The sequence below is a fragment of the Motacilla alba genome, chromosome 6 (genome assembly GCF_015832195.1).
Source record: "Motacilla alba alba isolate MOTALB_02 chromosome 6, Motacilla_alba_V1.0_pri, whole genome shotgun sequence".
NCBI classification, from domain to species: Eukaryota; Metazoa; Chordata; class Aves; order Passeriformes; family Motacillidae; genus Motacilla; species Motacilla alba.
The window spans coordinates 1,401,022-1,417,981 of NC_052021.1; the positions used below are offsets into that span (position 1 = coordinate 1,401,022).

Sequence of the window (16,960 nt, forward strand, 5' to 3'; positions counted from 1 at the left end):
ATGGCGGACGGGGACGCTGCGCCGCTCCGCCCGCGCGGCCCCGCCGGCCCCGGCAGCGACGGCGCCGAGCCCGCGGCCAAGCGGCACCGCCGCGGATCGGGGAGCGCCGCGCCCGCCCCGCGCCCCGACCGCGCCGTGGGGCCGCCGCCCGCGCCCGCCGCCGCCGTGCCCGCGGAGCCGCCGGGGGAGGCGGCGGCCGCGGCGGCCGATGGCGGCCGGGCGGAGCGGGAGGACGGCGGCGAGGCGGCGGCGGCGCGGAGCGGCGCGGACAGCGGGGCCGGGCTGCGGGGCCTGCCCCGGGCGGAGCCGCCTCCGCGGCGGGACCAGGGGGAGGGCGCGGAGGCGGCGCCCGGCGAAGACGCGGCGGAGGCGGCCCCGGGCTGCGGGCGGGCGCAGTGTTCGAACGGGGCGGCCGCGGTGCCGGCCCCGCATCCCGGTGAGGACCGACCCCTCCCTTCTCCCCTCCCTCCCCTCCTCCGCGGCTCCCTCCTCCCCGCACGGCGGCGGCCCCGGGTGTCGCTCGGGGCGCGGTGTCACCGGCCGGTCGCGGCGAGCGCGGGCGCCGCGGCCCCGGCCCCGCACACGCAGCGATCGCCGGCCGGACCGCCCCGGGCCCGCCCGCCAGGCCTTGTGCCGCACGGCAACCGCGGCTCAGCTCTCAGCCCTGAAAACATTTACTCTGCTGTGTTGCTGGCGACAAGTTATTAAAAATGAAAAATGATAAGCCCGGTTTCCTTTTCATCATCTCTGCCGTGTTAATTATTTTATTTTTGAACCTTATAAACTTGCACATAGGCTCAGGAGCAGCAGACTTGACTGTTACTTCAAAGAACTGCAAGTGACAGCCTTGGCTAAGGTTTGAGTGCAGCACAAAACTAAACTATGATTTTTCTTAAAAGTTTCTTTTAGATCATACTTGAGGTGTGCTGGTGGGCAGCATCACTGTGAAAGTACCTCACAGTACAAACTGATCAGGTTGGAGTTGTGTTTTGTTTGAGTTGTTAATTTTAGCTCTTTTTTTTTTTTTTTTTTTTTTAAAGCAGTGTTTTGGAAAAATTCATTAAAATGTATCACACACTGCATTCTGCCAGTACAGTCTTCACATTTTATCGTGGAATGCAGTTAAAGATACTTTAACTCGTGAGTAAAACTCTGCAGAAACTTTTTGTTGTTGTAAAAGCAGTCTAAAAGGAACAGGTATAAAATAAAGCTGGAACAGCGTCAGTATTTAAAAACTCTGTTGGAACAGCTCCGAGCAAAGCCTGTGATCTCTTAGCAGTGCCTTACACGAAGCCTTTTGCTCAGGTCCCTCCAAGCCTCAGGCGTGTTTTGCTGTGGCTGGCTTAGTTCTGGCCAGCATTACCCCCTCTTGTCCTTTGAGGAATACTACTCAGGGAGTGTTACAGTTTAAACTGTTACTTTATCCTGCTTGTATCTGTCACTGTTTCCTAAATCACAGGCTCTGTGGCCTGTGTGTGAGGAGCCTTTCACAATGTAAGCTTTGCTTCTTGATACAGAAGCCAGCCATAAAGGTTTCTCGAGTTATACTTGCACCTCGGAGTTACTGATGTGTCCTAATGCACTTTTTCCTTCTCCAAAATTCTCAATATCTTCACTGACTTAATGCATAACGAGATGGAACTGAAATGCTGTAAATAAATAGATTAATAATAGTAATGTCCGTGAGCACCTGTGGCCTCAGAAGAACAAGACGGCAAGAACCAACAACAAATTTCTGTCATGGATCTCTTTCTTTTCTAATCAAAAATAAAGTATTTATGCCAGCAAGGAGAAGGACTTGAAGAAGAACACAACCTCTGAATAAAAAATGATGGTGTTTTGTGGTGTTCTTTATTTGAGAATCAAGTGGAATAACAGCTAAAATAGTGCAGGGGGTTCTTCAGATAAGAGACTGAGAACTACCTTAGTGATTCTTTGCTTTACAGAGCACGACTGAAATTTGTTCTTTGTTCATATCTTAGATTTTCAACAACTGAATCTACAGGTGCTGAGGCTATTTCTAATAATGCCAGTAAAAAAGGTTGAGTAGTCTAAGTTCCAACAAGCTGCTCAGGTTGGAGTTCAGATTTCCCCTTCAGTGTGAGCTCAGTAACACAAGTGCCTCGTTCTGCCCTGGGCTCATTCGTGGAGCTCTGAGATGGAGTTAGATTGAGTTACTCTGGCTTGAGGCCACGGGCTCAGCTGAGCTGACTGGCACCAGACCCAGCTGCAGGGCCAGATGGATGAGAGAAACTCAGTGAAAGTGGTTCGGGGCAGCATGTTCTGTGTCACAGCTGAAATATCATAAATTGTGTATGTGGTCAGCAAATGCAGCTGAGCTGCAAGGTAACATCCTCACCAAATCCTGTGAATTCGTTGTAGCAAATGTGCACTTGTGGGTTTCTTTCAAAATGCTGTTAAAATGCTCTTAAAACCTAGTCAAAGATCTGTCTGCAATGGTGACATGTTTTCATTTCACCCAGTTTTTCAGTGAGATGAATACAGTGAGAATTGTAAGGGAAAGACATTTTTAATTATACTTCTAAAAGATTTGGATTTTTTTCTGTGGTGGAATATCCATAATGCCCAACACTTCAGAGGATGAGGTTTTACCAAGGTCAGCATGCAGTCCCCTGAAGCCCAGCATCAAGGCAGCAAACCCTGCAGTAAATCTGCCAACAGCTTGGAAGTATATCTATAAATGTGAAGAAAAATAGACATTTTCTGTGCCTAGGTGACAAAACTGCTGATTGAGCATGTGATTTTTGTTTTTGTGATCACTTTGGAGATACACTGTACCCTTGGGCTGGAGTGTAACCCCCTGGTTGTGCTGTCTTGCAGATAACTTCCTCCTCAGCGATGAAATCATAGCCAATGGCTTTCACTCCTGTGACAGTGATGAAGAAGACAGAGCCTCACATGCAAGCTCCAGTGACTGGACCCCAAGACCACGTATAGGTAGAAGCCTGGATGCACTTTGCCTTTAAACCATCACTTAATCCTCCCCAGCATTCAAATTATTTTTCCTGTTGCAAAAATATTGGCAGTTAGTGCTTCTGAACAGCTTAGAGGTGTTGGCTGTATTCTGTATGTTATTTAAGGAGTTTAGAAATGAACCCCTTGAAACTTGCTGTATTTTGATTAAAATTGTCAGTGTCTTATTTTTTTCTTGAATAGAAATCCTGCCACAATCCCTACTAAAAGCATACACACAGGTTCACTAAATTAGACTAATTTATGGCATATTTCTATAGCCTGCCTACTTAGTATGTATTCTCTTAAGGTTCAAGAAGATGATCCCTGTATGGTTTTAGGACAGTGAGCCCTCATCTTGAGTATTTTTTGGAAAGATTGATTTAATGGCTTGAGGAGGTAATGTTTGAAATAATTCATGTTAGATGACCAAAAAACCAACAAGAATCCATGGATTTCTGGGCTCCATGTATCTGTGTAGAGTGATGGTTTATAATACCACTGGAAAGTATATGCATGTTTGTTGTTTGTTTGTTTTTGTTTTGTTTTCAGCTTCTTCCTGTAAATACCAAATGTTGGGAAAGTACAGAGGGAGACACACTGCGAAAATCCTGTTACACCTCTAAAAGAGGTTAAGTTTGCTGCAAACTGGGATTTTTACTTGACTGACTTTCTATGAAATCCTTCATGGGTTAACATGAAATAATGATAAATAAATAAAATGTCCAGCTCTCACTTCAGAGTTTAGACCAAAATACAGGGGGTTTGATGAATAGAGCATTAAATGGGATTCATGAAATTGTACTAGCAAGCATTAATAAATAGAAGAATAACCATGATCATCTGCAGTACCTGATTCTGTTTTAAATATCTGTATTTTTTAATTTTCTTAGGTCCCTACACTTTTGTTCAGCAGCATCTCATGTTAGGTACAGACCCACGGACGATTCTGAAGGACCTGCTACCAGAAACGATCCCCCCACCTGAACTGGATGACATGACTCTGTGGCAAATCGTGATAAACATCCTTTCAGAGCCACCAAAAAGGAAGAAGAGGAAAGATATTAACACCATTGATGATGCTGTGAAGCTTTTGCAGGAGTGCAAGAAGATTATGGTCTTGACTGGAGCTGGGGTAGGTGTTGCTGCAACGCCGGTGTGAAAACGCGGAGCCAGGTTGGTTCAGTGCTTCAGTACAGCATGCAGGGATGGATGGGAGCAAGTCACTGTGCTGGGGGGAAGAGTCCAGCCCACTGCAAGGACTGCAGCTTCCAGTGGGGATTACACCATCTCTCCTCAGAACAAAATATTATTAGACATAGAAACTTGTAAAAACAGCTGCTCCCATGCAAAACAGTTACAGAATAAGAACACTGTATCTGTCCAGAACTTCTACCCTAGTCTTCAGACAAAGGGAATGGCTTCTGTAAACAAAATCCCAGTGGATCTCTTAAAACCCCAGATGGAGCTTGAGGGACTAGAAGAATAGGATTAGAAAAGAAAAGAGTTGGGGAGCAGAGGAGGAGGAGGATGATCATAGGAGCAGTTTGATCAGATTTCAGCAGACTGAATGTGACTTTCAGCACATGGTGCTCTGTGATGGAAAGCTACTCACTGACTAAAGAACATTCCTGAACTGCTGCACATTTGCAGCTCTGTACCTGTGCACCAGATCATTTCTTGCTTCTGTTGTTCACACACAGATGGTGTGACACGATTCAGAGCAGATGAGTAATTCAAATCAGCTTTTAGAAGAGCACTGCTGCTCCCAGTCTTGCTCTTTCCATACTTGCATACACCTGTTTCTCCTCCTCTTCCCATGCTATTTTGTGGTAATCTCAGACAATGATTTCAGTCCTTATTGACTACTACAATGCTTTGATAAGCAATATTTATCAATAAACAACTTATATCGAAAGGGGTTTATTCTTCAGAAGTAAGAATACATATTTTTTAAAAGCAGGACTGTTCTATTACCGTGTTAGCACGTAGAAAAAATTTAAAATATCAACCACCATATCTAAGCCTGACTTGGCAGATCAGTGAACAAGTAATAATTAAATTTAATGCAATAATGCTCTAAATTTTTGTTCACATCTTACAGAACTTCCAGTGGTAAAAGCAAGTTCTGGTATCCTGTTACTACCTGTGCAAACTGTACTAAAGGGATTTTTGTCCACTTGTCAAATTTTGTTTCTGTGCTGTTTCTCCTGATTGTGATTTGGGAATTGTTATATCAGACCAAAAAAAAAAAAAAAAAAAAAAAGAAAAAAAAAAAAAAAGGAAAAAAAAAAGAAAAATAAATACAGAGAACCCAGACTGGTTTTGTTCTTAATGTTTCTGAGCACTGAGCATACAGAAATGTGGTTTCCCAGAGCAACACTTTATGGTCCAATATGCACTTTCACTTATTTCAGATTGCAAAAATATATTTCAGGTGTCAGTGTCTTGTGGAATACCTGACTTTAGATCCAGAGATGGCATCTATGCACGCCTTGCTGTAGACTTCCCAGACCTTCCAGACCCTCAAGCAATGTTTGATATAGAATACTTCAGAAAGGATCCCAGGCCGTTTTTTAAGTTTGCAAAGGTATGGTTTTCCAGCAGTTCTTGTCTTGGTCAGTAAAGACAGATGACAATATTAAAATGCATAACTTAGATAAAAACTAGAAACTGTTCAGCAACATTCTCTCTCTTTTTAAAGCTTATTTTACTGTTCCTGTTGTAAGTTCAAGATATAAACAACCATTTCAGATGGTTGAAAAAGATCTCAGTGATATTATCAGTATCAAAAGCAGCGATTATATCTCTTAGACAAGAAGGAATTGTAGAAACTGTAGACATATGGAGAAACAACAAAAAAAAACCCAAAACCAAACCCAATTGCATTTAATCTTCAATTTCCTTGGGACCAAAAAGAAATCAAACCCAAGACATAAGAATTTCTACAGGACCAGTAAGGACGTGTGAAAATCAATCACCACTGGTTGTGCTCATTCTTTCTTCCATTTGCTCACAATTCATACTACTGGTCTGTCCTGTTACAAAGATTGGAAAAGAAAACCCAATGCATTCTTTTTCTGCTTGGCTTTCTCTGACAGCCTCCTATCCAGATACTAAAAATTTTGATGCTCATTAGTATACTCAGTTCCTTTGGGTTTTAATATTAAAAAAACACCACCCCCACAAACAAAAACCCACCCCAAACCAAAAACCACCACAGCAAGCAAAAAAATCAACTTACTTGAAACCTGTCTACACACAGGTTTTACCAGAAAAGTCCGAATCTAATTCAGCTGATGCGTTTTACTTTTCTGCTTTTTCACTCCTCCTTTTCTGTCCATCAGAATACGTGTTTCCAGGAACAAATATTGAGGTCACGTGACACTTAACAAAGGAGAGAAAGCTTTCTTATTTCATAATTCTCAAAACCAGAAAAAGATCTGAACATTGATTTTATGCTGTGTAAAACCAAAATCCCAGCTTGCAGGGAGCAGTTCCTCCTGCCATGCTGAGGAGCTGAGCAGTGGGAAAAGGAGCTGGATGCCAGGGCAGTGGCCAAGGGCACAGGGAGGGACCAGGGTAAGGGGCTCTGGCATGGCTGGGGACAGTGCCCAGCTCAGGTGAAGACTCTGTATCCACTTCCACTGTCTAACGTGCTTCTGAATTCCCCAGGAAATCTACCCAGGACAGTTCCAGCCATCTCTCTGTCACAAGTTCATCGCTTTGATGGATAAAGAAGGAAAACTCCTTCGCAACTACACTCAGAACATAGACACACTGGAACAGGTGGCAGGAATCCAAAGGATAATACAGTGTCATGGTTAGTGGCTTTAGTTTCACTTATTTTCCCTGTGGGAATTCTTACTGGTGCACGTGGCAAGGTAATCACTGTTGGAATTAAACTTTCTTTCCTTGAATTCCTGTCTCTTGCCAACAAATACTTTGATTTTTAAATGCTGAAGTTTTGTTTTAGACAGCTTACATATTTAAATCAGAAGTGTTTCAAGTAGGAATAACTCCTTTCAGGAATTGAGCTTGATGAAGGGTCTGTGCATCAGTGAAGATCCACACCCTGTTGGCACAAGCTTAGACTCTAACTTCTAAAATGCATTTGGTGCTTCTTGATCTGTGTGACAACATAACATGGAAACCAGTCTTGCCACAGGTCCCTCTCACTGCCCATCAGCGGAATGGGTCTCTGGGTGTTATCTGACTCAATTATTGAGGTTATATTCCACTGAAATCTGAAAATATCCTGACACTTCAGTGACTCCACCTCATGTATAAAACATTGAGGATTAATCACCAGTTCAGTTGAACTGAAGATCATCTTGTTACACTTTCAGTGTCATACAGATTCTGTAATTATGAGGCCTAATTAAGTGGAATTGCTTTAATTGCTTGATACGCTTTCCATTTCCAAGGACTTGCATATGTCAAGCTGAAAGTCCAAGGATTAATTTTCAAGAAAAGTATTCAAAAATTAGTTCTTAAATGCATGTTTGGATCATTTAGTAAACTGCAGACACATAAATCATCTAAAAGCAGCACTGGAATGTTTGTAAGGCCCATCCATCTAATTGCACCTTTGCCAGGGGCCAGATGCACGTGGTTTCCATACCTACAAAGCTTAGCTCGGTGCCAGATCCGTGGGGTTTGGTTCTCCAGGCAGAGCAAGCACAGTGCTCTGAACGAGGCCAAGCAGCACACAGCAGCATCTGCCAGTCAGCTCCCCAGCCCCAGTGCTGGTTTCCATCTGTGCTTAGTGTGCCGCACCTTTTCTTTTGGTTGGCATTTCATCTGAGGCATTTATCACAAACCTCTTACCTGGCTGGGTTTTTGCACATCACTGCTGTGCTCAAGCTCCCCATTTTTCCAGTTGCACGCTGCAGGGATGGGATCACAGACCACCTTTAGTGTATGTCCTGTACAGGTGATTCTGAATGACACATTCTTTGAAAGCATGTGCACTTGGAGATTTTGAGGCCTTTGGAAATTAGCAAAGGTTGTTTTGAGCCGATCAAGCTTTATCTGACCAACAGCTGCTGCTCTTTAGCAAATGGTTGTTGCCTAACAATGGTGGCTGGAGAGAAACCAAAACTCTTCTGTGGGGGTTCACGCTGCTGTACTCACTCTGCTTTTTCCTGAGACTGGGGCAATGGCAAGCAGTTAACAAAGAACCTTGCAGTGATTTGGGGAGTTCTTATGGAACCTTCAGATCCATCTGTCACTGAAGACCTACAGTACAGTTCCTCCTATGAGAGCTGTGGTGTCTGAGATGCATTTTGCTGTATTTAAAATGGCTCTTGCATTCAAGAATGCATCTGGAATTAGATTGTACTCCTTGCCATTGCTGGAGCTGAGTCAGCAGAGGCCGTGGCCTGGGAATGGCTCATGCATGGGCACCAAACTTCTGCTGGTGAAGAGTAATTCACATGGTAAGAGTTGCAGAGAAGTGCAGCAGATGCCTCTGAGTTGGGTCTGCGAGCCTGACAGAAGTCCCTAACGTGCTGTATGAAGCTCTGATTTATTACTATCAGCTAATTAGAGTGAGCAAATAACTGTCATACCTCCTCACGCTGGGGGAGCTGCAGTGCTGAGCTGCCAGTTGCTCACAGATTATCTGCTCCAGGTTTTTCCATGCTTTCACTCTCTTTGTCTTACCCAGATACAATACCCTGAAAGCATATTGTCTTTACTAATGCATTTCCTTAGCTATTCTGTGCTACAGTGTGTGGAGCTGCTGTGGGTTCCTGTGCTGCTGCTGCTGTTTGCAGCACCACTGTTGTGTAACGAGAAGGGCAGTTTCTGTTCTCTGCTCCTTGTCTGTGCTTGCACAGGTCAGGGGAATGAGAGGACACAGAATCATTTGTGTTGACATGCATGTGCTATATGGCTACTTCTAAAACAAGATTTCTGCTGACTAACACCTAGAACAACAACAACTTCTAGTATTACAAGGATCTCAATTTTACATTACCTTTTTTAATGCCTGATTTCTGTAGCACTGCAACATAACAGCCTTTTTGTCAAAACAGCTTGGGCATAAGACCAAATCTGAATGACTAAAAATCCTGATGCTACCATACGGGTTTTTCCCCTCAGGTTCCTTTGCAACAGCTTCCTGCCTGATCTGTAAATACAAAGTTGATTGTGAAGTTGTTCGAGGAGATATTTTCAATCAGGTAAAAATCTACTTTAATTCACTGCAGCTTTCTAATAGTAATTATCTCAAAAACACCCCAAACCAAATCCTGAACCATCATACTGGGATTGCTTACAAGATCTGCTTTTAAAAGCCTCCATATCTCTGCATGTATTTCAAAGAAGTGCCTCTCTGTATTTTAGCATTTCCTCTGGTATTTAGAAGTATACTCAAATACCATACTGCAAAAATTAGGTAATGGCAAAAATCAGAACAAAACCTTAAGAGTCCATTTTTTGTGGCTCCTCTGATAAAAAGTAGAGGTTAAATGGTAATCAGAAAGTTGGATTTGTACCTGGTTTGTGTTGATTTGAATTTAGAGTCACACTGAGAAAGCATTCTTAGCCATTTATAACACTGGATGCTCTTTGAGCATCTTTCTGTATTAAAAATGTGTTTCAAACAGCAGCTGATACACGGAGAAACTGCTAACCACAGAGCAGGCTAGAGCAAGGATCAGATGGGATGTTGGTGTTCGTAGGACTCCTGAACTATTCCATGTTCCAAACTCCCCATGTCTGGCTGTCAAGTGACTTGGGACCAAGGCAGGAGTTGGTTCTGCTCTGTCAGAACAGATGAACCTTTGACTTGGAGAGACCCTCTCTGCCTTTGCTCTTCTTCCCCTTCTTTTGAAGGAACAGAGGTGATGATTCTGTGATCAAAAAGATCTTGTTTATGCAAATGAAAGGGGACTCTTACTTCAGGTTCATTGGTTTTTTTGATAAATGCTTCAGAGTCCACAGTTGCAACTTGAGATGAGGAACATGGAAGGGATGTAAATCCTTCAGGAATTACATTTGAAATGGAATTTAGTGAAAGCCTTTCAGAAGAGATGTTTGAGTTAAAGCTTTAAGAAATGTGAATCTCTTAAGCCTGAAGCCTTGTAACACTGAATTACTGAATGTGAAATTTGGTTTACTATGCTATGAAGAATATTATTTTTAAGAACATCCTACAGATATTTTTTTGCTCCTTTACCTCCAGAGCCAGCTGGCTGGAGTTAGATTTTCTCTTTCTAATATATAAAGATCTGAGGGGAAAGTTCATTCTAGCCATCTGCTCCTTTTTGGGGAATCCTTTAGTTGGTTTCCCTTGACTATGGGTGCTTTCTTGCTTGGGTGCAGGGTGAAGGTTTCCATCACACCAGTTCCTAGCTCTTGTGCCAAATTGCTTCTTATCCCACAAGGCATCCATCCCAAAAGGCTTTTCTTTGTTCAAACACTTTTAATTTTTGGGAAAGATCATTTGACACTAGAGGAAGGCCTTCTACTTGTGATATTTTCTAATTTAGAGTATTGACTTCTGTCCCACTGCAGGCATCCATAAAATTAATTCTTTCATTTAAACTTTCAACATTCTATATTATTTTTTTCTGCAGCTGTTCTCTGTACAGTAGGGACTTGTTATGCATTTAAATGTCAGTTTTCGGGTATTTTTCTATTCCAATAGGTAATGTACGTATCTTTACACCTTTACAGCTCTAATTTGTAGCTTGTGATGGTTTCTGTATGATTGCAGTTCCTTGGATTTATTATGAAGTCTTATATTTTAAAACTACAGCTGAAAAGACTTGAACTATTAGAAGGAAATTGCTCAGTATTGTCTGTAGATCTATCACTCACCTTCTTGTTTTTCCTCTCTTTTTAAAAGTCTTTAGATAGGAAAGAGTTGAAAGAGGTCCCAAAGATCAGTAAACTCCCTGGCTCAGGAAAAAAAAGGGAATCTACTTCTGCACAAATCTAACTAGTGGCCACTTTTGTTAGTGAAGCCGGAATCTCCTCTATTTCTGGAGGACTTAGAAAAGTTTAAAATGGAGACCAAGCAAGTTCTGGCCTCTGTTCTTGTTCTGTATGCTCTTAGCCAGCTGCCTGCCACAGTGCCCTGTAGCTTTGTGGGTGCAACACCATGTAACCTTTTGGAGGAGAGGAGAAACTGCACGTAAAGTTCTACAAAAGACTCTTGGATTAGGACAGGGTTTGTATCAGATCTTTAACTGGAACCTGACAGTGAAATCTTAGTTTTTGTTCCGTTTAAACTATGAAAAATCTGTTCCTGTCAAATGGGAGGTGTACTCAGTTGGTGTTGAGCATGGCTGCTGGACTTTGGCTTGTGCTATACACCTGCCTGGTTTCTCCCTCTTTATTCCTGCTGTAGCTTTTATTTCCCTGAGCAGTTGCTGCAGGCAGCAGTAAGAAGTGTAGTTGCCTGTAGCTGCATCTACAGAACAATGAAATGAGGAAATATCACTGCCTGTCTCTGCCAAAGTAAGTGCCTGTGACACATGTCAGTGTTTAGAGGCCAGCCCTGCAGGGCAGTAACAGGGGGTGCTGTGACACATGCGGGTGTTTCAGGGGCCAGCCCTGCAGGGCACTAGGAGGCTGTTGTGTGCAGGTGGTGCCCCGCTGTCCCCGCTGCCCCCCCGAGGAGCCGCTGGCCATCATGAAGCCGGACATTGTGTTCTTTGGGGAGAACCTGCCTGAGCAGTTCCACCGTGCCATGAAGTACGACAAAAATGAAGTGGATCTCCTCATTGTCATCGGGTCTTCACTCAAAGTAAGACCAGTAGCATTGATCCCAAGTAAGTGACTGTCTCTGGTAATACTCTGTTTACAAATTTTGGATCAGAAGTAGGATTCTCAGTTAAAGAAACTCCAAGCTCTTAGAAACATCTTTGGCTCAATTCAGTAAGCACCACAAAATTGTAAGATGAAAGCTGCTTGCCTATGTAAAGCTGAAATGCAAAATTGAGAAAGTTACAAATTCTAAATGCTTTTTCTACAGTCTAAGTAAATCTCAAGGTAATTAAATTATTATGTGAAAAACTACTCCCTTAAACCTGAATGACTCTGTTCTGAGATTCATTTCTCTCCAAGCTTGCGATATGCTTTAGAAAGGCTTGAAGGCTTTAGAAAGGAAGTATCTCGATATTCCTCATGTGCACTTAAGTACATAAAACAAATGCACAAAATCACCATAATTTGAATACATTATAGTACTAATTTTAATCTTTTTAATACTGCTGTATTTTTAATATTGCTGTAGCCAGTATTTCTTTCTGTGCATATGTTTCTCAGTGAATGAGGAATGCTTTTAACTGGAAAAAATGGGGGGGAAAAACCCATCTAAGCAGGCTACAGTAGGCACAGCACCTCAAACCACTGTTGTTAAATTTGGTACTGGCTTGCCTTCTTCCTGACCTGGCTGGTTTTGTCTTCTTGTAAGTGAAGGCATGAAGAGAAGCCTGAGCTTTCTCAGTAGGTCTCTGCAGGAAGTCACCCAAGTGACTACCTTTGAATTCTCTTTTCCATCTATAGGTTCCATCCCCCATGAAGTGCCTCAGATCTTAATTAATAGGGAACCTTTGCCTCATCTACACTTTGACGTGGAGCTTCTCGGAGACTGTGATGTTATTATTAATGAATTGTGTCAGAGGTTGGGTAGTGAATACACAAAACTTTGCTACAACGCAGTAAAACTTTCAGAAATCACAGAGAAGCCTCCACGGCCGCACAAGGAGCTGGAAGCGCTCTCGGCTGAGCTCCCACCAACCCCTCTGAACATTTCAGAAGGCTCCAGCTCACCAGGAAGGATGAGCCCACCCGATCCTGCAGTGGTGTCAGAACACCCACCTGAATGTAAGGTAGAAAACTGTGAGCCTGCCTCTGAAACTAAAGGGACCTGCTCAGAGGAGACGCTTCAGGACACACAGATGTCATCAGAAAACCCTGAAAATCCTGCTAGTGAGCTAATGAACTCTGAAACAATGAAGGAAAATGGCTCTAATGATGGAGAAAATAAAGAAAAGAGTGAAATATTGAAGAAGTGTTGGGTAAACAAATCTGCAAAAGAACAGATTAGCAAAAGGCTGGATGGTAAGTGTTAATGCTTTTTAGTATTTTGCTTCCTTTTGGCTGATACATTTATGCTAGACTTAAAGTGATAAATAAGTTACTCTTGAGGCAATCAGTGGGTTTTGGTGGCTATTTTTGTTCAGACAAGTGTCTACGTAACTCATTGAACCATTTATTTCTTTTGGAGAACCCAGTAGGAAATATTTTTTGTGTTTCGTAATAGGTTTAAAAGTAAGTGATTACATCCTCACCTAAAAGATGAAAGTTTAGGAGGCTGAAGGTAGGTATCAAAAATAAATCCCTTAATAACATTTTCAAATGTATTTTCAGAAAAGTTGGTTTGATCCTGAGGCATTCAGAAGCTGGTCATAGTAGAGCATGATTTGGTATTGCAGTAGAGCTGGAAGACAAAGTAATGACAGGACTTAAAAATCTCACAGCTGGAGTGAGGCACGTTTTTAAGGAAAGTTTAGACTTTCTAAGGAAGCCCTCCAGTGTGCAGTCTTGTAACTGATGTAAGGAGTCAGAAATTAAAGTGCAGTTTTCTAAAGGAAAGGCTGGTTTAGACTTTGTCTGATACTCCATGCAGGAGCTCCTGTCCTGTCATAGGTAGAGGAAATCTAGCTGGGAATGTGTTCCCATGAAACAGCTGCTGAACAATCAGCATAAATTCTCTTAGTGTCATAGGGAGAGGGAGGAGGAACACTGAGCTTTGCAGTGAAGCATTTCTTCTGTCCTTCGTAATAAACACACATACATGGGCATAAATGCATTTTCATGTCATCTGATTTGTCAGTTAAGAGTCACTGTTGAAAACAGATCTGTGCAGGTACATTCTAACCACAAGATCTTGTACCAGCATTTACTTCAGCATGTCACTGACTGGTTACATTCTGTTGCAGGTACTCAGTATCTGTTTTTGCCACCCAATCGCTATATCTTCCACGGTGCTGAGGTTTACTCGGATTCTGAAGACGATATCATATCTTCCAGCTCTTGTGGCAGCAGCAGTGAGAGCGGCTCGTGCTGCAGCCAGAGCTTAGATGTGGAGGATGAGAGTGAGATGGAGGAGTTTTACAATGGCTTAGAGGATGAGGATGCTCCTGAGCGAGAAGAGGAGCCTGGATTCGGGGAGGATGGAGCCGAGCAGGAGGAATTGGCAGCTGAGGCATCAGCTGAGACAAATGAAGTTGCAGGCACAGAACATCCGAGCAACGCGCTGTAAAGTGATCGCTGACTGGTTACAGGAACTTCCACCAGCATTAGGAGCTTTGGCATGTCAGAATGAATGTTTACGTCTGAATTTAGAGCAACAAAACCATAAGGATGTAGTGTTTATAAATAACTAAAACAGATTTTCATGCTTAGTTTTTTACCTTTTTCAATAAAAATCTATTACTGCGCACTCAACACTAACTCATCTTTTTTTTAAGGTACTAGGATTATCTAAACAACTGTCACTACATTCACTTTTAAGTTAATCTGTCTGATCAGGCATACATGTATATAATACATATTTTTTCTTAATAAATTTCAGCTTATATTATTTTTTAACAGTTTTGAAAAGCCATTGGAATGTTAAACTAATATAAAGGGAACAGCTAATTTAGACCAAAGAATGGTATTTTCACACCTCTTGCTTTGTAACACTTGGGTTTATTTAAAATCTTCTTATGCTTCTGCTAAACCTTTCATTCACACCTAGTCTGTCATTAAACACTGGCATTTTCTAAGACCTTCTGTGGCAGCTAATTTTTTTTTGCTTTAACAATTCCTTTGTATGTTTGAGACATACTTAATTACAAGCAGATAGCGAGGTGGAAACAAGACAGCAGCACTGTAGGAATCCAATGGTTTTTAGATTGATCAAGAAGTGCTGTGAAAATGCTTAGGTTGCTGAGTTTATGACTTCCTGTGGACATGAAGCGTTGTTGACATTGGCTCCCTAGCAGTTAGAATCTGGCATTTTAAACAGAAAGGATCCCCCCAGTCAGAGGCTGTCACACTGTATCCAGCAGTCACATCTAGAGCAGCTTGCTTTATAAATAGCGTTTGAGGAATTGCCAAGGCTCCAGTGTGGAAGCAGAGTTGAGAGGAGTGTTCCTCCCAGCGTGTGAGAAGGTGCAGAAGTGAAGCTCTTCCTCCGTGCTCACTGGTGCACCAAGCCCAGGAGAGACTGACTCCCGTGGTGGGAGCCTCCGATTCCACTGCCAAGGAGCTCCACGTGGATTAAGGACCTGCTGGCCTGAGGTCCTGGCTGAGCTGGGAAACCTCCTCCAGCTGCCAGCTCCACCCTGGACACGAAAGCAAAGCGGCTTCTCCCACTCTGCCCTCTCAAGTGCGAGGCTGCCTTAAAACTGGATGTTGCAGATGTTCAAGTGCAGATTGTTTCCAAGCCTTTAGAACTATTTTGTACAAATGCACAGTGCAGTAGTCAGCGAAACAGCATTTTTCTATAAACCACTTTTTCAACATTGGCCCAACGATGTAGATTATTCATATACTTTGCTTTAATATTTATTACATTTTGGAAGATGTATAGTAGCTGTTCTTTGAACATAATACAACAGTTAATAAATATTTAAGAACAGCCTCCTGTATTCATCGGGAAATGTTGACATGTTGTCTCATTGTCCAAATTTAACACAGCTCTTATTTGGCTACATTAAAGAATGCAATATGTTTAGTTTTCACTTGCATGTCACAATGTATTAGTTTGTGCTATAGGAGATATTTTAAATTGAAATACTTTGTTTTAAATTATTTTTACAGTGAGGATTGGTTTCTGCTCTTTTATATTGTATATAGTGTCTTTTATGTAATCTACTGGCATATGTTTTGTAGAAGACTGTTTAAAATGACTGGCTATCTTCCTGCAACTTTTGAAATACAAAACCAGTGTTTTATACTCGTACACTCTGTCCTAAAGTCTATTAAAATTGTAATTTGGTTTCTGGTTTCCATTAATTTCTAGCTATACCTTACCAAAGATGCCCTATAAAATCAAGGTATACCCTGGCTAATGGAAGGCATTTCATTTGGAATGGCTTTTTTCCACTTACCCCTGGCATGAAGCTGCCCTGGATTGTTCTGGGTTTGTCCCGTGGCTCCCTGGGGCTGCAGCTGTGCTGAGCACACCCCAGACAGCAACAGATCCCTCCCAGGGGCCCTCAAGGGCCAGGGCCCAGTTTAATGAGCTCCCCACTGTGCAACACCTCACTGTGTGGATGATTCCACTGTACTTCTGAACCAGCACCTCTCAAACAGGAATTGATTTGTATTGGAAGAAAAAAAAAACCAGAGGTGATAAAACTCACACACTTGAGGCACAAAGTATTAAAACCAGTTCCACTCAACACACAAGATGTTTTTTTATCACTTACTACTCTGAATGACTTGAAAACATTTTTCCTCTTGAATAGAACAGCTGCACCTTTTCCTGCACTTAGATGAAGAAGTTCTGCATTTTGTTCTTTCTTGTGTCTTTGATAATATTATTTGAACCGAGGAGGAACCCCAAACTGTCTCTTCCATTTCACACACTGCCCTTTCCCCACAGCAAGGTGTTGTCTTTCAAGAGTATTTATCATGGTGATGAGCCAAATGGTGGGCATGAGATAACACTTGCTATCACAGCTTTTTCTTATTCCAAAGTAGTCAGCAGCTTGCATGAAATCTGGAAGCATGTCCAGGTTCAGCTGTAATTTGTACATCAAAAGAGATCATTTCTCAAAAGAGATCACTTACTTTTTCTGAAATTTACATAACTACCCTATGAAAGCATCTTAGCCCTTAGTATTCATATTGAATAGATGCCCTGAAAAAAAAGCAAAGTACAAGCATTTGTTTGCCATTCCCCAGCCACCCTCCAGCCTATTCTGGTACATTAGACACAATAATGACCTTGCAAAAGTATTTAAAGAAGTAC

At 42.4% G+C, this 16,960-nt stretch overlaps 1 protein-coding gene across 4 annotated transcripts; it reads left to right on the top strand.

Moving 5' to 3' along the window:
* On the top strand, window positions 1-15,982 carry SIRT1 (sirtuin 1). 4 transcript variants are annotated; one of them, XM_038140337.1, is made up of 10 exons: window positions 485-975; window positions 2,842-2,958; window positions 3,526-3,604; window positions 3,867-4,108; window positions 5,411-5,563; window positions 6,649-6,796; window positions 9,082-9,161; window positions 11,573-11,759; window positions 12,496-13,053; window positions 13,935-14,331. In XM_038140337.1, exons 4-10 carry the CDS (start codon window positions 3,896-3,898, stop codon window positions 14,255-14,257), a joined length of 1,662 nt encoding a protein of 553 aa, XP_037996265.1. In that variant the 5' UTR covers window positions 485-975; window positions 2,842-2,958; window positions 3,526-3,604; window positions 3,867-3,895; the 3' UTR covers window positions 14,258-14,331. The 4 variants fall into 4 exon arrangements, with proteins under 4 accessions (XP_037996263.1, XP_037996265.1, XP_037996264.1 ...); XM_038140335.1 differs by lacking the exons at window positions 485-975; window positions 3,526-3,604 and adding an exon at window positions 1-436 and having other exon boundaries at window positions 13,935-15,982; XM_038140336.1 differs by lacking the exon at window positions 3,526-3,604.
* The last annotated feature ends 978 nt before the right edge of the window (window positions 15,983-16,960 follow it).

What these genes read in the sequence shown, in the direction of transcription:
- SIRT1 (XM_038140335.1), top strand. Translation starts at nt 1, where the DNA reads ATGGCGGACGGGGACGCTGCGCCGCTCCGCCCGCGCGGCCCCGCCGGC. An exon ending in GACCCCAAGACCACGTATAG is followed by an intron (nt 2,959 to 3,866) that starts GTAGAAGCCTGG and finishes TAATTTTCTTAG; the next exon opens with GTCCCTACACTTTTGTTCAG. An exon ending in GATTAGCAAAAGGCTGGATG is followed by an intron (nt 13,054 to 13,934) that starts GTAAGTGTTAAT and finishes ATTCTGTTGCAG; the next exon opens with GTACTCAGTATCTGTTTTTG.